Source organism: Parasteatoda tepidariorum, chromosome 1, assembly GCF_982258835.1.
Source record: "Parasteatoda tepidariorum strain Cologne lab strain chromosome 1, Ptep-v5.0, whole genome shotgun sequence".
NCBI classification, from domain to species: domain Eukaryota; kingdom Metazoa; phylum Arthropoda; class Arachnida; order Araneae; family Theridiidae; genus Parasteatoda; species Parasteatoda tepidariorum.
This window is the reverse complement of record NC_141755.1, coordinates 106,039,902-106,063,000: the sequence shown is the minus strand read 5'-3', so window position 1 is coordinate 106,063,000 and position 23,099 is coordinate 106,039,902. Positions and strand designations below refer to the sequence as shown.

Here is a 23,099-nt window from a genome sequence, read left to right as displayed (position 1 = left end):
CTATCCCCAGATGGCGCCACTGGCGCAACAGAAGTAATAACTTTTTATTTCTCAAAAACAGTAGATGTAATGTAACTAGAGACGCGCCATGCAGCGCCAATACCTAACTCAATGTTTTCATCACTTTATAATCATCATTTACCATTTCATGTAAATTCATCTTCATCTATTTGTAATTAAAACCAATAAAGGTTTACGAATCATCAAATTGGCGGTCTAAAGGTAAGTGGAACATTTTCCACAATTCATATTGAAAACAGGAATTCATTTTAGATTGAACATTTTCTGGCGCCCGAACAGGGACCGCCATTAAGAGATTTCTTGTTTATTTTCGATTAGAAATTTAGTTTCATAGAATAGTGACTTTAAGTGTATAAATAGTTCGCTTATAAATTAAGATGGAGAAATCCAAACAAAAGCGTACAACGATAAGGTCATTAACAACTAAGTTATTAAGGGGGGTCAGGACCCTTTAACGCCTTAAACGATACAATGAAATACCATATTTTCGACACACTGTAACTATCTTTGAATTTATCCTAAAGCTATGAAATTTTTTTTATCATTTACTAGCACTATTATCAATATAATTAAATAGCTAAATTCAAAAAAAATCATTCATAAAAAAAATACAGACTTTTTTTAATATAGTGAAATTTTTTTATTTTCGAAAAAGTGAGTTTCATTGCGCGCAAAGCGTACGAGTCAAATATCATCAAAATAATGTCAAACTAATTTTAAATTAAAGTTATAATTACCCTAAACCTGTGTTACCTAATATTATTTTGATATACATATATTTTAATTTTCTAAAAATTAAAAAAGTTTAAGTTTTTCAAATTTCTATATTTTTGGCACATTACACAATTATTTAAAAAAATTTTAAGAGAGTAATGGTTTTTATAGTAGGTACCAGTTGTAGCAAACCATATCATAAAACTTTTCCTAAAGTTTTGTACAATTCTATCAATTAGTTCTTTGTACGCAGTGCGCACAAGTTCAACATATCACATTTTGAGAAAAATGACTTTAAAGTTAAAAATTTGTTTTTTTCGAATACCACTCAATATATTTTTCTAAAAATGCCTAAATAAATAAAATAAATCATTTTACAATACCTACATACAACTTAAACAGTAATACATTAACTAAATTTGACTTATAAACAAAATAAAGTAACATTTCACAACGACTTGTCACATAACGAGCATCGAGTCAAATAGTAATCAACTTTTCAAACATTAGAAATGATTGATACAAAAACCAAACCAACCTAAATGATAGATTTTTGAGATTTATAAAAATCTAAAACATGATGTTTTAAAATAAATTTTCAAAAGCAAACAAAAGATTTTCAAATTAGTAACTTTTAAAAAATTGTTTATAAAAATGACCACAAAGTTAAAATTTTGATTATTATAACAATATCCATTTTTATGTTTATCTAGAAATCCTAAGTAACCTCAAAGACATAGATATAAAGGAATAAATTTCTTACATTTTATTATTTTATAATAAAATCAATATAAAAAAAAACATTTAAAAATTAAAAGCCACCAGAAATATACATATCCCCCCCTTCACTTTTTTTCATTCTCTCATTTTCACAAATCTTTTTTTGTCGTTTCACTCTACGAGCTACAATAGACTGTTCACTAGCTCGCTTTTCAGCTTTTGTTACGCGGAGTTTATCTTGAGCATGAAAGTTTTGCTTTGCTTTTTTGTTGATTTGTAGCTCCAACAGTTTCATAATAGACATCAAAGACTTTTTTCCATCGTTAAAAACACAAACACCCATACATGCAGCTATTTCGGCAACATTTTTGCCAGCACTAGCAAATTTAGGGCAAAACTTCCATATGAGTGAGTTCAACGACTCATTTGGGTTTTGGGTCTTACCCCCCAAACATCTTTTCAAAAGAGACGGATGAGACAGATCCTTAAATATTGGCTTTATTGCCTCCATAACAACTTTAGCAACCAGCATTGGGTGCTTATACTCATGCACTTTGTTGTTATGCACAGCTTTATTATAGCTGCACCAACTATTTTCGCCTTTCGGACAAAACCAGTGCATCGGCTCTTTATCCGTGCTGCAAGTATGAGCCCATATGGCCCAAATCGCTGTTCGCATGTTGACTGAGTTATTGCTGTTTTGGCGAATTGCATTGCCATAATAACTTGTAATTCTATTTATTGTTACGTCTGTCAGTCTTCCCCGACCACCTATCGTCTTACCATCTGAAAGCCTTTTTTTGCCATATGAAGTTTTGAGTTTTCGCAAACGAGTGCCCATTCTCTTCTGTATGTGTCCCACACACTCCACTTTGGTTATCGAAACATCTTTTCCATATGGCTTTGCCTCACAAATAGCCTGGAAAGTTTTACAATCACCATCGCCAATGTATGTTTCATACTTGACGTCATATTTTTCTTCAGATCTTTGGAAGATCCTCTTCATGCCGTCAACCTCCATTTTTCCAGAAGAGCCGGCATGATTTTTCTGGCACACTGTTTTATGAGAAGATAGCCACTTATGATATCTCAAGCCAAACTTTGGACCCTTGTACGAAGCACAACCTTTGCAGAATGTCGACATTACTTCTATGTCAACAGCTTTTCCTGTCTCGCCGCCTACCAGGGTACATACGCCTATTAAAGACGTATGACCTCTGGTTTTCCAGGTGCCGTCTCCACTGACGGTTAGACTGTTTGGATTATCTGATAGACACTTTTCCTCGTTAACTGCCTGTTCCATGGATGACAAAGCAACTTCTTTTGATACTTCCAATATTTTAGAATTAATTTTATCATAAGATTTCTGAGTTATGGGCTTGGGCAAGCACATCACAGAACAAAATGTCTGCAGACTTGAAAGTCCACCACCAATGCACCGCATTGCAAAAACAGATCTTCTGTTTACTTCTGGAATGTTCTTATTCACTCCTATCAGTTTGCAGCTTTTAAAAACATCCCTTTTCTGACATGCTTGACATGTTATTTCAAAAGAAGACAACAATCCACACTGGGATTTCTCAGTCATTTTCAAGGAAGCATGACAAATTCCACAAGCAGCTACATTATTGAAAAAACTTATCAAGGAAGCAACATCAATAAGGCGATAACCATCAAAAGTCTCTTTAGTTTCAGTTTCGATATCCTTGAAACTGGAACATGACATCGAAAGCTTTTTCTTAGAAGCACTTTTAAAATCCTCTTTTTCAATAAAAACATTGCAACTGCCCACATTTACACTTTGCCGAAATTGATTTCCACGAAATCTTCTCTTTTTTGGTCTCTGACCAGATCTACGAGGATTATTCATGATTATTTATAATAAATAAATCAAACCGAAACTAGATTTTTGACTAAAATGAAAGCTAATAGACGAATGTACAAATATTAATCTAAGATTAAAAAACGCATGCAATTCGAATATAAACAAATAAAATCTGCAAAGGGTTGGAGCAGAGTTGAGTTGTAGACACTTTAAATCTCAGATTATTATTAGAAACTATAAGATAAGCCCGAAATGAAGCAATTCGCGACCACGCCCACTAAAGCAATTGTTGGTGAGTGACTTGTCTTCTAACCCTTATAACTTTTGAACCAATTGAAAGATTTCGAAATGTAAGATATGAAAATGCGCAGAATAATGCAAGGAATAAAAAAAAATGATTCTTGAAAAATCGATTTTTTGAGAGTTTTAAGGGTCCTGACCCCCCTTAACTAAAATCGAAAACATTTATCAAGACGATAAGGTTACAATAGATGAATTGGATGAGTTAATGTCTGAATTAATGTTAAAACAAGAACAATTGAAAGAAATTGATCTCGAAATTCAGCAGGGTATTACGGATGTAAATGAAATCGATACAGAAATTATAAAGTGTGATGAATATTTGACAAATATTGTACGAAGTAAAAGCAGATTAAAAAGAAAAATAGAAAAACTGTCGACTTCGGTAGTGTCACCTGAGTTAAATTCGAACATTTCCGAACCGAAGATAAACACCAATATAAGAATAAATGAAACTTCTTCTGTGAAACTGCCTCTTTTAACTATAGAGAAATTTTCTGGCGATCCTGCAGACTGGCAAAGATTTTACGATCAGTTCGAATCTGCCATAGATAAAAACACTGGTTTGTCGAATGTTGAAAAGTTTAATTACTTGAAAACATATTTAGTGGGATCGGCTTCAGATGCGATTAAAGGATTCAGTTTAACAAATAATAATTATGTATCAGCAATTGAAACATTAAAAGAACGCTTTGGCAAGAAAACGTTGATAATTAACTCTCATTTGAATAAATTGTTGAGTTTAACCCCAGTAGAAAAATCAACAGATATTTTTTCATTAAGAAAACTTTTTGATTCTTGTCAAACTGAAATAAGGAATTTAGAATCTTTGGGGATTAATCAGGAAAATTACGGAGCTTTACTCTGTCCTATACTTATTAAATTACTTCCCTCAGATATAGTGTTAGAAATAACCAAAAAATATAGCAATGATGATGAGTGGAAAGTGTCAGAGATCCTCGATATTTTAAAAACAGAAGTAATCAGCCGAGAAAAAGCCACGGCCTTGAGTTCGTCTATAACACGAGTTTCAGAATGTTTCCCCTTCCCCTCCTCAAAGCGTAGCAGTGGAGGCGAGAATTCGAATAAACAAAATAAGAATCGCATATCAACGGCGTCTGGTTTATTGAATGAATCGAGTAATAAGAAAAATAAATGTATTTCTTGCGGTTCCGATAGACATAATTTATGGGATTGTAATGAATTTAAAATGAAAGAAATGAATGAGAAAAGGGATATTTTAAAGAGAAGCGGTTGTTGCTTTATTTGTTTTCGCTTTGGCCATACGGCTAAAAAATGCAGGAGTTTTGTAAAATGCGATATTTGTTTTAGACGTCATTATACATTTATGTGTCCGGAAAAGAAAACAGATAGTAAAGTGGAAAGTACGGTTTTATCGAATGAAACTTGTAATCCGGAAGTATTAATGCAAACGTTAACAATTCGCTTAATAAACGGAAAAAAGGAAATAATTATACGCGGATTGATAGACACGGGGTCCCAAAAGTCGTATCTTTTGAAAGAAACAATAAATAAAATAGGTTACAAACCAATAGGGCAAGAAAACTTAAATCATAGTCTTTTCGGGGGATTACAAAGAACTAATCAGCATAATAAATACAGAATTTTTTTGAGTGATTTAAATCGGGATTATTTTTGTAACTTTGAAGTTTATGATCAGGAAAAAATTTGTACAGAAATTCCTAAAATAAGAGATGGCTCGTGGATAAAAGAAGCGAATAAGTTAGGAATTAAATTTTGCGATTATAGAAACATGGAAGGGTCGAATTCAGAAACTAAAGAAATTGATTTACTTATCGGAGCCGACGTTTGTGGTAAACTTTTCACAGGTATTATTAAATCGGTTTCAGAAAGTTTAGTTGCTTTCGAAACGCGATTAGGTTGGACACTTATGGGTAAAACTCGTGATCCCGAAAACAGTAATAGTACCAACACGGTTTTGTCCCTTCATGTGGCTCAGGCTAAAATTTCGGATCTCTGGAAACTAGATACGTTAGGAATATTAGACCCAGGTGAAAAAGAATCAAGAGAAGAAATTGCAAAAGCTACCGAAGACCATTTTAATCGCAACATTAAGGTACTTGAAGATGGGAGATATGAAGTGAGCCTTCCATGGATCTTAAATCACCCTACTTTGCCTAATTATAGAAGTGTTGCTGAAAGAAGATTGAAGAACTGCGTTGAGTCCTTAAAGAAATCAAAACTATTAGAAGATTATGAAGCGGTATTTAAAGAATGGTTACAAGAGGGAATTATCGAAGAGGTTGACCCAGACGATACTGCCATCAATGAACATTTTTTGCCCCACCGAGCAGTGATAAAAGAAAATTCTACTACCAAAATCAGACCCGTTTTTGATGGTTCGACCAAAATGAAAAATTTCCCCTCTATCAATAATTGTCTTGAAAAAGGACCTAATCTTGTGGAGCTCATTCCTTCAGTTATCAACAGATTTAGATTAAATAAGATTGGAGTCATTGCAGATATTCGAAAAGCTTTCTTACAGATCCAACTGAGTGAAGCTGATAGACCTTTCCTAAGATTTCTATGGTGTGAAAATGGAGACCTTTCGAAGATCAAAATTTACCAACATAGAAGAGTGGTGTTTGGCTTGACTTGCAGTCCATATTTATTAGGAGCCACTCTACGGTACCATTTGAAAAAAGCGCCAGAATCAATGCTGGATACTGCAGTTAAATTAGAAGAATCATTTTATGTAGATAATTGCTTAACCAGTGTTGAAGATAGAGAACATTTGCACAAATTTATGACTGAATCGCAGTATATATTGAAGAGAGCTCAATTCGATCTAAGAGGGTGGGAGCATAGTATCCTAAATTCACAAGAAGTAGCCATCCCTAAAGAAGAAAGAAAAGTACCAGTTTTGGGACTGATTTGGAAGTTAAGTACTGATTCATTGACTTTGGACTTAAAGGAAACATCGCAGGCCTCTGAGACTTTAACCAAAAGAAAAATTCTGTCTGAAGTTCACAAAGTATTCGACCCAATTGGTTACACGTGTCCAGTAACATTAAGACCGAAGATCATGCTTCAGGAGTGCTGGAAGCTAAAATGCACTTGGGATGCAGAATTACCATCTTCTATTAGAAAAACGTTTGAAAAATGGCAAAAACAACTAAGTCAATTGAAAGATATAACCATTCCGAGGTGTCTCTTGGACAAGCCTGAAGGTTCGAGAAATTTAAGTTTACATATTTTTTGTGATGCGAGCAAGGTAGCTTATGCTACATGCATATTCCTGAGAAGCCAAAACGAAGACTCGACATCATGTCAGCTCATTCAAGCTCGATCTCGAGTAGCTCCTCTAAAACCCGTCACAATACCCAGACTTGAACTTTTATCCTGTACAATTGGAGCTAGACTGGCACATGGAGTTAAATCAGACTTAAGACTTGAAAATATTCCAACATTTTTCTGGTCAGATTCAGTAAATGCCCTCTTTTGGATAAAAAGGAATGAAAATTGGGCCCCTTTTGTTTACAACAGAGTTCAAGAAATCAGATCTCTCAGTTTGCCAGAAGAATGGAATTATGTTCCCGGAACTCTTAATCCAGCTGATCTTCCCTCACGAGGATGTTCTGCAGAGCATCTTAAGCAATCTAAATGGTGGGAGGGCCCTATGTGGCTGAAAGATCCACCACAGCTCTGGCCAAAAGATATTATCGATCCAGATTAGGACATTATCAACGCTGAAAGAAGAAAAACGGTAGTGACTTCAACAAATTTATTCAAAGGACAAATTCCGTTATATGATACTTTAACATCATATCGAAAAATGATAAGAGTAACTGCTTGGATTTACAGATTTTATCGAAACATCAAGAGTGCTGCGGATGAACGAAACCTCGAAAAACAGCTGACTATTGAAGAAATGAAAGATGCTGAAATGGTTATTGTGAAGTACGTGCAGAACAGATGCCTAGCAGAAGAAACCAAGCCTTGCTATACTTCATTACAAACTATAACGGATGATGAAGGCCTTATACGAGTTAGAACAAGAATAGCCATGAGGAAGGATTTGAGAACATTTAAGTATCCTATTGTTCTGCCATCTGACCATAATGTCACTCACTGCCTTATACTTGATAAACACAAAGAACTAAATCATGCCGGAACTCAAATTGTAATGTCAGTTTTAAGAGAACAATATTGGATCCTCAGATGCAGAAAAACTGTTCAACGAGTGATTAAAAAATGTGTCATTTGCAAAAGGTTCAGCGCTCGTCCTACAGAAGTCCTAAGTGGTCCTCTACCTGAAGATCGTGTACGAGAAGCATTGATTTTCGAGGTCATCGGAGTGGATTTGTGCGGACCACTCTTTTTGAAGGATGGAAGCAAGAGTTGGATCGTGCTGTTCACCTGTGCTGTTTTCCGAGCCATTCATGTTGAATTAGTAACTTCACTTTCCACGGATAGCTTTCTGTTGGCATTTAGAAGGTTTATAGCACGACGAGGAAGACCCGCAACGGTTTTCTCTGACAACGGCACAAATCTGACTCGATCGGCTGCAGATCTGAAATCAGTAGACTTCGAAAAACTAAAAGAGTTTGCTACTTCGAGAAAGATTCACTGGAAGTTCAATCCTCCCTCTGCACCCTGGTGGGGTGGATTTTTTGAAAGAATGATTGGAATGCTGAAATCAATTTTACGAAGAGTCCTTGGAAGAGCAAACCTTCTCTATGAAGAGCTATACACAGTCATTTGTGATGTTGAAAGCATCATAAATTCCAGACCACTTACGTACATCTCAGAAGATCTAGAGGACCTGATACCATTAACACCTGCCATGTTTTTGCACGAACTTAAAGAATCTGGAGTACCAGATATTGATTTAATTGATGCCACCAGGATGAAAAAACGATTTGCCTATCGTCAAAAAATTCGAGAGGACTTAAGAAAACGTTTCCGAATTGAATACTTAGGACAACTTAAGGATTTTGCCCGTAAAAAGAAAGACTCTCAAGTTAAAGAAGGAGAAATCGTTCTCGTAGGAGACGATAACCACAAACGCATCAATTGGCTTTTGGGCAAAATAGAAGCTCTTTACCCCGGCAAAGATGGAAAAACAAGAGTGGTGCGCGTAAAAACTCGGCATGGATCATACTTACGACCATGTCGAAAACTTTATAGACTTGAATTGACTAATTGAGTTTCGTCATGACATTTGTCGTCCAAAACTCAAGGTGGGAGGATGTAACGAGCCCTCATCCCCCTCATACCAGAAAACTATCCCCAGATGGCGCCACTGGCGCAACAGAAGTAATAACTTTTTATTTCTCAAAAACAGTAGATGTAATGTAACTAGAGACGCGCCATGCAGCGCCAATACCTAACTCAATGTTTTCATCACTTTATAATCATCATTTACCATTTCATGTAAATTCATCTTCATCTATTTGTAATTAAAACCAATAAAGGTTTACGAATCATCAAATTGGCGGTCTAAAGGTAAGTGGAACATTTTCCACAATTCATATTGAAAACAGGAATTCATTTTAGATTGAACATTGACAATAACTTTAATAAGTCAGCGAATTTCTTGATTAAATATGCATTGTCCACATGAAAGAGAACACCTTAAAAAAACTTTGGCTAAACTGTTCCAGCAATATTTTCCAGATAGCAGCTATTCTGAATATTTTGATGTTTAAAAATATAAAAAAACGTATGTTTTCGGAGAAATGGCATTATTGCCTCTAATTTTTTAATTTAATCAATAGTTAGCCCTAATAAATTAGCATATTTGCGGTCAACCCTTTGAACCATTAATATTAATTTTGGTACCGATAATTAAAACAGAAGTTAATTTGAATAACATCATTTTTTTCACTGTGCCAAGAAAGCTTTGGCTTTCTCTTATTTAAGTTTTAAAATTTATAGTTTAACTCATTGTTGATGTTCATTTCTTTGAGCAATTCGATAACTTCATAATACGCACAATAGTGAAGATGTTTAATTATTTAAAAAATTTAAGAAATTTGATTAATGAAAAACAATTAATAAAAGACAGAAACTAGATAAATATGAGATTAATTTGTAATCATTTCATTTAACTTTGATTTTTTAAATTTTTTCAATAAGATGAAAAAATACATCTTAAACAATTTCTGATTTGTGACTTATTTTTTTATCATTACATTTTTATCATTTTCGCCAATAAAATATTATTACAAAAAATAATGATTGTTGCTAGATTATTTGTAAAACTGATAACTGATACCAGATAACTAATATAATTTTTGTTAGAATTTATGAGGCCTAACTTATTCATTTTCTTTTCATTGCGAAATACGTGATTTTTCTTTTCGATTTATATGCATGGTTATTTATATACTTTTGGCTATCGTAATCCGAAATAGCGAGGGATCAGATGTCGAAGAAGAATTTCAAAACACGCATATCTACTAAATTATTATTTTTATATGCATGGAATATTTTTATCCAACACTTGGCAAATTCTATGAGATAACATGTACATCCATCTTTTTTGTTAGAATAAAATTTAAACTTATATTTATCTGTTTTAGAGAAATAACGCACCAATAGAATCCAGATTAGCACCCTACTTGTTGTGATTATGCATTGTAAATAGAAGTGTAGATGTGGGATTTAGTATGTAATTTTTATTCTGTTTTCAAAATATTCAATTTGGAACGAAGTCGCGTTTTATTGTTTAACACTATAGCTGACTGATGGAGAGTATCTAATTTTTTAATTTCTATATTCGTAAGTGTGTTTTAACCCCCGTGGCAGAAACACGGCGACACAGCGACATTGTCGCAGAAAGCGACTGAGTTCTTGCAGAAAGATTTTTTTTATTTGGGAAATAAAAATTTTTGGTTTGCCACAAACAAAAGTTCTCAAAATAAATTCTGCAGAAACAGAAGCTGTTTTACCAACAAAAAAAATCATTTTCTTCAGAAACAAAAAAATTCTGCAGAAGCAATAATGGTTCTGCAAACTTTTTTTCTTACAGAATTGTTTTAAATATTTTTTTTTCTAGCGTACCGCGGAAGGAGAAAGCGCTCGCAATTCTCCGTTAATCTCCAACACAAACAGTTACTGGATAAAAAGGGGAGAATTTTTTTCCCCTTTATTAAGCTATTTTTGGAAATTTGCCAACTTCGGCCTCTATCGCTGGCGCAGTAATTTGCTTTGTGTTTGTTTATGAGAACAGAGCATTTTATACGCATGCAAAAAAAATCGCATCCAATGAATATGGCTCTAATACCGATGTTTCAGTAGACTATTTCGTTTCGAGATGTTGAATAGACTTGAGCATATTGAGTCGGAAACTGCTTCTGCATACTTCGTATGGAATCAGTGCTATATATTTACACAATACAGTGCGAAATCACAAGCGCTGTGTATTTTTTTCGTTCTGAACTTAATCTGATCACGGAAAAAGTTTTATTTACCTCCTTTTAAAAAAAAAAAAAAATCTTTCAATAAGTCAGTACAATATTAATCGAATCTAATTAATTAGGTAATATTAATTAGATGTAGAAAAAATTGAAACAAACATTGCTTTAATTTTTTTGCTTTTAGAATTCGGTTATAGTCAATACTATTTTATTATTTTGATTACTCAACTTCAATATTAATTTTTTCACCTGATTTGTTTCTGTACCTGATATAACTACTATAATGAAACATTAAATCATACTGTTTTAAACTGATACTTCAAATTCAGTTATCTTGTTTTATAAATTTAATCTTATTGTCCATTCTTAGCTATTTCTATAAGTTCTATCTTATTACAGGTTCTGGGTTATCTTTATTTATGCTCTAGTAAGCATTTTTGTCTGCAGATCTGTACATTTATAACTTTTCGTTATTATCGAAGATTATACAAATTTATACTTAAACAATTTAAACTTATTAAGAAATGTAAACTTATATTATGAAATTACAGTTTTATTCTATGCATGTAGACTTATTTTATAAACACGAATTTCATCTATTATTATAAATTCATTACACATACATTTATAACGATAAAAATATCTTGCAGAAAGATATTGGTTCTAATTAGGTTTGTCGCAGAAAGTCAGAAGAAATTCTGCCACAGGGGTTTTAACTAACATTTATTTTTCATGTTTGTAAATGTATGCAAAGAGAAACATTGTCCAAGCAATGTTTTGTGAAACATCCAGTGTCTAAATCAGGGGTTGCCAAACTTTTTTGATCATCGACCCCTACATAATTTTTCGAAATCTCCATCGACCCCCATAAAAGAAATTTTTTGTTAATTAAAATAAAACTCTATTAGATACTGTGTTTGTATATTTATTTTATGATTTTGAACATTTATTAAAGTAATAGTACATAGTGTAACAATAGTTTTATGAAAAATATATTAATGTTGAAATATAAGTACCTTAATATTTATGAAATAATAAGTAATTATAAGTAAGTAGAAATAATAAGTGAAGTAACTACGGATTTATTGCCTCTTAATCAATGACATGGGTGTGGCTGGTGATTTTTTTTTTGGAAGGTTCGTTATATTGGGTTCAAAATTAGTCAATTTTAATCTTAAACCCCCTCGAAACTTCACATTTAATTTATTTCTGTTCTTAGTTAAGATTGAATTTACGTGACTGAAACCGGCTTCAACCATATAGGAACTTGGAAATGCTATCATAAATGGCTGAGCATTATATTTATATTTGTCCAAAATTTGCTTATCGTTAAATTTTTAAAAAGCGTCTTTGCTTCAAATCCCCATAATAATTCAGCAAGCTCATCTTGCAGGTTGATGTCCACGTTTTCAATTTGAGCAGAAAATGACACAATAATCCATTCATGGATGTCAATGTTTTCCAAATCAACAAAATGCAGTTTAAAATCGTCGCTCAATTTTTGAAGATTACCTGCATATATTCCCAAGTCTTCTTCTTTTATTTCTAATTGTCACATATCTGAAAAATACTGATAATCCTTCAACCAATTGACCCTTCCGGTACGGATCGACCCCCTGGCTCAGATCGACCCCCGCTTATGTTAAATAGACCCCTGGGGGTCTATATAGATCACTTTGGTGACCTCTGGTCTAAATCAATAACGTGTCTCAGATATAAGTGTTTGTAAATACCATCCCAAATAAATAATTAAGAATAGTTTTCAAAAATGAAAATCAAATATACACTTTGGGCAAGAAAATTATTATATAAGCTAAGAAAAAGCAAAAGTGCTATACAAATCTGACTAGTATTCCCAATATTCAATTTCTGAACAGATATAGCGATCTACTGTAGAAAAAAAATATTCACACTAATCTCATTCCCTGGCATAAAAATATGACACACCCTCACCCAAATTACACTTTTTCTTCGGAAAATTAATACTCGAGATTTTTTAGTCTTGACGCGCTTTGTTGAATTATTATAATGATACCTGAATGCTCCCCCAGTCTTCTTTCTACGAAACTTAGAATCCCTTAGAACATCTTCGAAACTTCTTAGAACCTGGAACCTCTTAGAAACCTAGCTAATACAAGATAGACGCTTCAAGTTTTGTAGAAAATGTTAAACATCTATACACTCAATAATTAAAATTTAATTACTCTTAATTAGTAGTCCAGTTCATAGCAAAAAAATGTTTCGTCGGAAAAGTAATAACCAAGATATTCTTAGCAAAAAGCTTTTGTATGTTATTATAAATGACGCCAGAAAACTCGCCTGTAATCATCTGTACTATTCCCATTTTTTGAAAGAAATGGAATTGATAAGAGGGAGATAATTGGACTTCTTAGAGGCAAATGAGGCATTGTTTTTTATGCACGTTATCACTATAAATTGAAAGAAACTGATCGTAATACAATCGGACTAATAGTTAAGAAGCTATCAGCGTTTTATGCTCAATCAATGAAATTTTTCGAATCTGTTATTGCTATACAAACATCTGAAATATTGTTTCCTACGTATTGTATTTCATGCTAAACCAGGTGAGATTGTACCCAAATCAATAGAACAAATAGTACAAACGTAGCATGAGTTCTCATGAGTTAAATGTAAATATTTTGTAAAAAATTTTTTTTATCCACTGAATATTTAAAAGTGTATTTTCCAATGAAATTTTTCAAAATGAAATTGAATGATACAAAACAGCATTTGGTAAGATATGAAGTTAAAAACTACTAAGGGTGTTTGTATGCAAAATAATACACTTTTGTAATTGAGCCTATTTACGCATCTTGCACTAATTTTTCCGGAAAAACACAAATTTTGCTATATTTACTACTAGACTTAAACTGATATCTATTTCTCATCTTCAAAGGATTATAAAAACAACATTTTCCAATTTAATTTTTAAAAAAAAATTGAAATAAAACAATATTTTATCATTCACTAAATTTATAATGGCTGTATTTCAAATCAATACACTGAACTTTTTTTGATAGTTAATCTGTTTTAGCTCTAAGAACTGAAATAAAAAAATTTTTTAGATAGCATGTTTTTTTCTTTCATTAATAGTTTCGTTGTAGATTGTTCCAAGGCATGCCATTATTCTTTCTGATAAAATCATAAAACAATTTTAGTATCTTACATTTCTTGTAAAAAAGTTCTACGCTTCTATTTCAAAAGTACTTTTTTTTAAAAGTCGCTGCCAGATGTAAAAAAAATTCAGTTTCATATTTTTGTTTTTATTATTTCTGTGAAACAAAAGAAGTATTTATAGTTTTAGAATAGAATGGAACAAGTATAAAATGGAAGTCATTAATTATAACCATAGGAGGAAAACTGTCTTTCAACTGTTCGCTCATGGGCTGCAATAGTGGCACAACTCAAAAAACACGCGTTTTGGACTAAGAACAGGTGTAAATATGAAAATACACATTATTTTAAGCAGCAATATTCAACAACTCATAATTCAACTGAGAGGTAATCTTCGTTTAAGCAAACTAAAGCATTTCCTATTCATTTTCTTAGTAATGAAAACTTTCAACCCACTTATCCCAAAACATGATTTTTTGAGTTGTGCCGTTATTGCAGCACATGGCGATATGTAAACGCTGAAGCTCATAATTCTTTAATTTAAAGATTATCAAGCTATTCTAACGATGGACTTGGGTAATCTATAGAAGTATGGAATCAAGAATTTTCAGTAATTTTCCTAGGTAATAAAGGTTTCCATACATTCAATAGTTTGGTTTTTTTCATTGTAATAAATAATTTGTTGATTATTTGATTGCATTTTTTGACTTGATCCTTAACCCTTTGCAGAATTTTTATTAAACATATTTTTCATACTTATCATTTTAATAATTCATGGTTACGAAATTCAGCATGAAATATTTTTGAATATTTTTGCCTTTAAAGAAAAATATTTCAGAACACGACTCAATTTCAAATAATACGCTGTCAAATTTAAATTTATTTTCAGTTATTTTGATTTAAGAGATCGTTATTCATGAATGAATATTATTTTTAATTAACGAAATCAATTATTGAAAGATTCTGAAGTATGAATTAAAAAAAACTGAAATAACTTTTCTTGGATTTTATATATTGATAATCCAATAGATTTTATTGAGTATTTATTAGACTTTTTTATAATTAAAAATACCAAAATATATTTTCACTAGTTATTAGAGAGACAGAAAAAAATATATGTATGTAAAAGAGACACTAGTGTCTGATCTGGGTCAAATGGTTAAGATACTAAAAACAATATGAAGAATATTCTATTTTTTATTATGTTTCCTTTACAAAAGAAACGCTTCTTAGATTCGATTATTTTTCTTTCATACTTTTATAGAAAGAACAAATTTATTCAAAAATGAAAGTCTTTCTAGAAAGGTTTTTATAAATTATAAGTTAAAACAAATTTAATGCACTCTATCGCAAATATTGATCCCTACTTCGAAAAGTAGATTTAAATTAAAAATTTTTTTAAAAATTTGAATACCCAACATAGAATGGAAGCAATTATAAAACATACTTTATAGTTTAAATAATTTTCTTAAGTTTACAAAAAAAATTCTGTTGTAAACATATATAGAAATATGATTAACAAAGCGTATTTTATAAGGATTATGAATAATGTTTTTGTTCTTTAAGAAAACAACCTGAAATTCCAAAAAAAAAAAATTTTAATGCATTATAATTCTAATAAAATATTTTAATACATGGATTTATATCTTAAATTGTTTTAAATAAAATTATTCTAAGTTGAATTCGGTTTTTTCTGCTTTGCAATCAAATTTTATTAACATTTTGATATGTTTAATAAAATAAACGAACATGATTAGCAGTATTAAAACTTATAACTTATAAGGAATATTTTATATATTTTTAAAACACGATAATTGAAATGGAATAAATAAACATGCATATTTATTCATTCGTTTAAATATTTTTTATTTACAACCATTTTTTTTTCAAAATTTCATTTTTTAAAATATTTTATAAAAACAAAAGTTTTATTTTAAAAATGTTTGCGAAATCATTAATTGACATTAGCCCTAGTATTCAACATACCTTTATATACTATTAACACCTTCATGTATTAAATTTGAGAGCAGATATTGAAAATGAAATACATCAGAATAATAAGCGCGCGACCATTATTTGTCATTTTAGTTGAGCTTTAAGTAACTATACACTTCGTAGAAATGACTTACTTTCTAAAATTAATGATATAAGCAATCAAGTAAATGGATAACTTGAGAAGCAGGCTATTAAATTCTCCTTCTAAAAAGCATTGCCAGGTGTTGGAATTACGTAACTGAGATGCATATCTAGTCTAGTGAATGTGAACTTTATTATTTATTGCATAATTACTATGACTTTACTACCATTTTTCTGTTTTTTATACATAATTTAAACACAGCACCTACTGTGTAATGCTAAAGAGATTAGTTCGTTAGCTGATAAAAAAAAAGGGTCCTCGGTATTAAATTCTGGCAATGATAAAATGATTCTTAACTTATACTTAAATAAATAAGCAATGTTTCTTGTAAATATTTCCATTCTATATTTTAGCAAACTTTTTCTCCATTAAGCATTAACAAATATATAAAATTAAAACTAAACCGAAAAATTCGAGTTAAAGGAAAATAAAGCCTTTCAAAGGGAAACTCACACTTCCCCGAAAATATCCTTTACCTCCCAAATTAAATATCATGCATACGTTCATTACATTGCATATTTCTTAAAAGTTTTTGAGAAATATGCTTAAAAATTAAGAGTAAAAATCATTGAAGGAGGAATAAATGGAATGAGATTGAAACTCACTGTTTGCAGTGATCTGCATAGGAAGCTAGCTGATTTATTTCCTTCAAATCTCAGAATTATTTACTCTATCCGTTAACAGATGACTAACAAAAAAACAATATTTTATATTGTATTTATGAACATTGCAGCTGAAAAAATTACACGAATGTTTGTTGATTGTATTCTCAGACTGCAACATGTTTATGCTGCAAATGCTTGTCGTTTTGAAAAAAAGAATCGGTCAGCACCGCCACGTGTTAACGAATTTTGTAGCGATTCTTGTATCCTTTCGTTTTACATTAAATTTCTGCTAAATGTATCGACAAAACAGTACGATAAGATTTCGTCGAAACTATAAATAATATTATAAAAGGTTTTTTTTGTTGTTATATTTGTGTACTGAATAAAGAAGCAAAAATATAACATTTTATTGAATTTTTTAAAAGTAATTCAAAATTCATCCATAACCTAAATAAAATATTTATGGACTTGGTGGTAAAGAATAATTATGCATATTATTGGCAATTCTTTTTTTTTTTTCGTTTCTTTCCAATAATGTTTCCAACAGCATGAAAATTTTCTATCACTTTAACTATTGTTGAATGTGGTAAAGTGATTATTATTTTAATTAAAAATGCTTAATATTAATATAGATTCTAAAAAAATATTTTTCAAACATGAAAAAATATTTGTTTATCACGTATGCTAATGCAAACAGCTGGGATATTAATAACTCTGGTTAAAATTCAATTAATTTATTGCTATATATTTTAAATTCTGGCTTGCTATACATTAATTTTCGTAGATTAATATCCATTAAAAATGGATTTTTCACTGAAGTATATCTTTTACTTCGTTAAAAATGACGATGATGGGCTATTTCAGAGAATTATAAATTTATATTACTAATTAAAACTATTATTAATTCATTATAAATTTGTATACATTATTTGAAACAACTGCAGAACAGTAAAAGTAGATATAAATAAGTATTATCATTTACAAAAACCTTAATTATTAAAAAAAACATTATTATAATCAAAATGTAACTAATGATATATTAGTACTCATTAATTAAAAAAAGACATCTGAGATGCTCAATTTAGATATAAACTGACTTTAAAAATCTATTTTTATATTATCTTTAAATATTTGTAAAGAACAATTCATAGCTGATTTTAATTGTTGTTTTTAATTTAATTTGACATCATTGAATCTAATCCTGATTAATTTACGCACCATGAAGTTCATTATTTCCAGTTAAATAAGATGTGTGATGTTTCCTGATTACATCTTCATATCAATGAGTATAATTAATCGTAAAGTTAATCCTAATATGAGTCTAAGTAATCATGTCAGCTGACATTTCAAAGGAAGTTATCATTTCGATTAACTCTAGTGTAAGATTTGGGATTAATTTCATAGTAATTGACTTAATTAAAACTTGGATTACAATTGGGTTTATTTCAGTATAGCAATGCTGAACTATCTTATACAATGAAGATTAAATATTCATGTTGATTAAAAGATAACATCAATATAAATAAAATTATTTCTACGAAATGATTTAATTTATTTTTGTCAAGAGAAGAAATGCATGTTGATGTCGGAATTAATTTTATAACTTAAATGTTAGCTTATGTTCAGCTAATGTCACACATAGCGTTCCTCAACTGACGATTCCGTGTTAGAAGTTCAATATAAGTTCTTCATAAAGAACTAATAAATAGTTTCATAATCCAATTTTATTCTTCAATTTTAGATTTAAACATTTGTTTTCTGATCTGTTACATTAGTAAGGAAATTATTTGTTTTGTAGTAAAATATTTTTAATAAAATATTTCTTAATTGATCATTAAATTGAAGAATTGAAAGGCAATCATCCATAATCTGTATAAGTCTCTTTTCCCTACTGTATATATAATATATACTCTACAACATTTGAAGTTCTTGAAAAATATTTTTATAGTGGAAATGAACTAAAGTAGAAATATTTAAAACATAAACAATGTTCATAAAATTTTACGAAATTATTTATATATAGTGGTACTCAAAATTCGATACTGACTCAATGACCCAATAAGCGATCTACCTATGTAGTTATTTTTCGAATCAATAGGTGGTGCTAATATATACATCAGGAGCAGTAAAAAAATAAGTAAGTAAATGGAAAAGACTAGTGCTGGGAGCATTCGCTCTCACCCTTCAAAAATTATCAGCATAAGGTATACCATACAGTGGCACTTAAAAAAAATATCAGAGTAGGGTATGTCGGGAAAATGTATACTGTTTAGTGGTACTAAAAAATAACTAAACAACTCAACCATCAAAAAATAAATGTCTATTACACTGAAAAGTTTATAGCACTATTAAGATATAATTCGAACTCCATAAAATATTAATATATTACCTTTGCTACCACTAGAAAAAATAATTTCTAAAACTACGGAAATTTCGAAGTTATTGGAAAGTATGATGAGACGAAAGGGATAATTTTTCTGACCTGTAAAAGTTGACTGTTAACTAAAAATTGAGTCAAAACATAAAATCCTCAATTTTTTAACGTTAAAATAAACTATTTTGTTTGCTTTCTCGGATGCGGGAGAATTTCGTAGTCACACTGGAACTGCTGCATTTATGATGTTCGAGGCAAATCTTAACATTGAAAATCAAAAAGTTAACAGCAATTTTTTCGAAGATCTCTCAACGAGGATAGTAAAAAGGTCGCAACAAAGAGTTTTACACTTTTTCAAAGCTATAATATTCAACTATGTATACAATCTTTCCGGATAGGATATCTGGACCTTAGAACAATAACTATTAAACAAAAAGTTTTTGAACCTGGATAACGGCATTTGTTCCTCATCACCTCTTCATAGCACATGGAAATGCATTTTATCCGGGTTTGCTTCTCACAGCCACTATGGTTTTTCTTGTTCTGCTTTTCTTTTTTTCTCTCTCTCGGTTACTATGGTTTTTCTAGATTTGCTACTCACCTTTATTTTTTCACTTTTCTTTGGAAAACTTATGTTTTTTTTTAATTTATTTCAAATCACTTCCGTTTCTTCTCATTTGCATCTGGCATGTTTTGAAAATGGGTGCCTATTTTTGAATTGCATGAAACATGTTCACTGTTATTTGCTGTTTAAATAATAATAGAGTTTTTAATCGGCTAATATGCTTAACTTGACCTACGTATCACGAATAACTCTACCAAATACAAAGGAGTATGGAAATCTCATATTATTCCAAAAAATTGTTTTATTTTAAGTGACAATGACGTAGGCTACACAAAACAACCTTAAGAAGTTTTGACCATCACACGTTTATTATACTTTACAAGAGATTTCTCTATACTTGAGTATTAAGAGTATATGTCGATAGATGGTCATACGATATTGGTACATTTTCGTAAGAAATCAAACAACTTTATAATACCCGAGGCTGGAAAATCTGCTTATTTCTAAACTCCAAAATTATGGTTTGAAGCTTTTCCCCCTGGGTTTAATTTTTGAACACTTGGCGGTGAAGGTGTATGACATAGTCAGGGCCCATACGCGAAGAAAAATAAAAGGAACCCCAGTCTGGATGTCTTAAACACTGAGCAAAATGTTGATTTTGCTCAGTGATTAAAAAACAATACATTTTGGTTATAAAAAAACATTAAAATACAGAATAATTCTAAATTGTCGAATAATTTTACGAGTTCAAACATTGCAGCAAGGGTGTAACTTTTGAAAATTGGATTACAACCGTTTTCTACTTTCACAAAATTGCAACAAATTTTTTTATGAGCATTTTACGTTATATTTTCATAACAAAGAACAGTAATAAATAACTGTTACGAACTCATTAATTTCCATAATTTAGCTCACTCATTTTTTGCTAAACTGAGTTATTTCATATGAAGACAGGGTCCTCTAAGAACAGCGTTAATATTGTCTTATTCTTAGCAGTTTAAAAATCGTCAGTGCAAAATACACGTGCTCTAAAATCAGCAGAATTGTAAAGTATATTTGGAATAATCTAAACTTGTAAAGCACATTTGAAATAAATCTAAATTCGTAAAGGGCATATGAAAGCCAACAATTACACTTTTATGGGCCGTAAAATTTAGCTGTCATTTTTATACTAAGAAGATAATCTTTAATGGCAAATTGTTTGTAACGTAAAATAGACAAATTAAAAAATACTCAGCGCGATTTCAGTGTACAAATGCCTTTCTTAGCTTATCATGTATTATTACGCATGTTGTACAGTACAACATGTAACTTATAAATAACATTTTATTTAGTATACATTTTATCTAACCAAACTTTTAATTAGTGATTTTGATTTATAGATACGTATTTGAAGCTGATTTGCAATACTTTTAATTTTTTTTATTTCAATTGCGATTTTTACGAATATTCCCTATGCACTATCATTCCTTATATTAAATTATAAAAAAAAAAAACATTTTTTTTATGTGTATTAGAATTTTAAAACATGTTTTATTTCAACAAAGAAAGTAAGGACCTTGTTAATTTTATTTTTCTAGCTTTTATTTATTTTTATTAAATTAATTTTTTTTTAAATTTATTTTTTTATTAAATTTATTGTTTCTTCTTGTTTCCAATATCTTTTAAATCTTTACATTTTGAAGTTATTACATTTTTATTTTATTTTATTCGTTTACATTTCAGACTAAGGAATGGTATATTTGAATTGGAGAGCTGTCTAATATTTACTCGCGTTTTTTTTTCTCTACTTAAATTCAATCTTTTGTTATTTTTCCTTAAAAATAGTAAATTTAATATTTATCTTACCGTTGAATTTTTTTCCTTCGAAATAAAATAAATAAATCTCCTTTCATTTCATTACAAAGTAAAACTTATTCCTTATAACGTAAAATCTGTTTGTTCAATTTTCAGAAAAATGAGAGAGATATCATATTGCATTTTAAACATATGGTAGATTAATCTTTCATTGTAGATTAGTTTTTAAGACACGTTTTTTAAATTATATGACATTGCAGATATATTGTAAAAGTCATTTTAAATTTTCGAGATATTTTAATTTTAAACATTCTTTTCTTAATAGTTCTATTTAATAAATTATAAAAACATATTAATTTTAGTTTATTAAATGAATTTTAAAATAAAATTTATGATAGAAGTCAGAAGTGTTATAAAAAAATCAATTTTTTGTATAATATGGTCTAGTTCTTAAGACATATTGTTAAGTTATTGACTTTTTTTCAATATTATTTTTTTTTAAGTATTTTTTTATTATTTTCAATTTTATTACTAATAGTTTAATTTATATGTACATTTTGTGCTTTTGAAAAATATATCCATGTAAAATAAATAAATATTTGTATTTAAGGTTTTCATCTTTGTTGATAACAGCATGAAGATTTGCTTAACATCTACTATCAATATTGGTGATTGCATGTTAGTTATGTTTTCAAAAAGCAATATATTTAATAAAACATATTTAAAATTTACACAATTAATATTTTAACGGACATTCTTAGAGGAAAGTCAGATGCCTTTGCTCGCAAAATTTTCGCTATAAAAAGTCCTAATCAAAATTGCGCATTAACCGACGCTTCTGAAAAAAGGGGAAATCCATTATTAGAGTTTTCTTCAAAAATGAGGCGAACCAAATTGTTTAAACCGAATGGCACAAATCTCATGTACCGAATGACAATAATCATGTAGTACGGGTAATATAGTATTCTGCTAATGAGGCAGTAGTAAAAGAAGAGAAGATTGATAAAATTTGATTTCCGCTTAGTATGTTAGGCCATGGGTTAGCCTGCTCTGAGTTACAAATTACTTATCTGTATTGCTCAATTGATCCTAAAACTAATTATAGTTTTGCGAATGTAAATGTAATTAAAAGGTAAGAATTATTTTATGCATTTAACACTATGCATTAGCATGACATGACACTGTGTATGGCATTAACATGCGTGACACTGTGTATAGCATCAACATGACATGACACAGGGTATGGCATTAACATGTCATGACACTGTGGCATTAACATGTGTGACATTAACACGTGTTATACTGTATATGACATTAACATGACATGACACTGTACACAGAATCATCTGAAATAAGCGGCAGATACATAAACGGGACATATAGTATTTTAACTTTAGTGTGACTACTTATTAAAATATCTACCAACAAGGTTTTATTCTATAATGAAAGAAAAACAAAAAATATTAAAAAAAATATTTAATATAATGATTTTACGCTATT

At 30.2% G+C, this 23,099-nt stretch overlaps 2 protein-coding genes across 2 annotated transcripts; both read left to right on the top strand.

Annotated features, from left to right (window-relative positions):
• The first annotated feature begins 5,354 nt into the window (after positions 1-5,354).
• On the top strand, positions 5,355-7,298 carry LOC122271029 (uncharacterized). Its single transcript, XM_043050798.3, has one exon. It carries the CDS (start codon positions 5,355-5,357, stop codon positions 7,296-7,298), a length of 1,944 nt encoding a protein of 647 aa, XP_042906732.3.
• A 99-nt stretch (positions 7,299-7,397) lies between these two features.
• LOC147816677 (uncharacterized) lies at positions 7,398-8,771 on the top strand. Its single transcript, XM_087157181.1, has one exon. It carries the CDS (start codon positions 7,398-7,400, stop codon positions 8,769-8,771), a length of 1,374 nt encoding a protein of 457 aa, XP_087013307.1.
• The last annotated feature ends 14,328 nt before the right edge of the window (positions 8,772-23,099 follow it).

Excerpts from the sequence above, each read along its gene's own strand:
- LOC122271029 (XM_043050798.3), top strand. The coding sequence starts at position 5,355 with ATGGAAGGGTCGAATTCAGAAACTAAAGAAATTGATTTACTTATCGGA.
- LOC147816677 (XM_087157181.1), top strand. The coding sequence starts at position 7,398 with ATGATAAGAGTAACTGCTTGGATTTACAGATTTTATCGAAACATCAAG.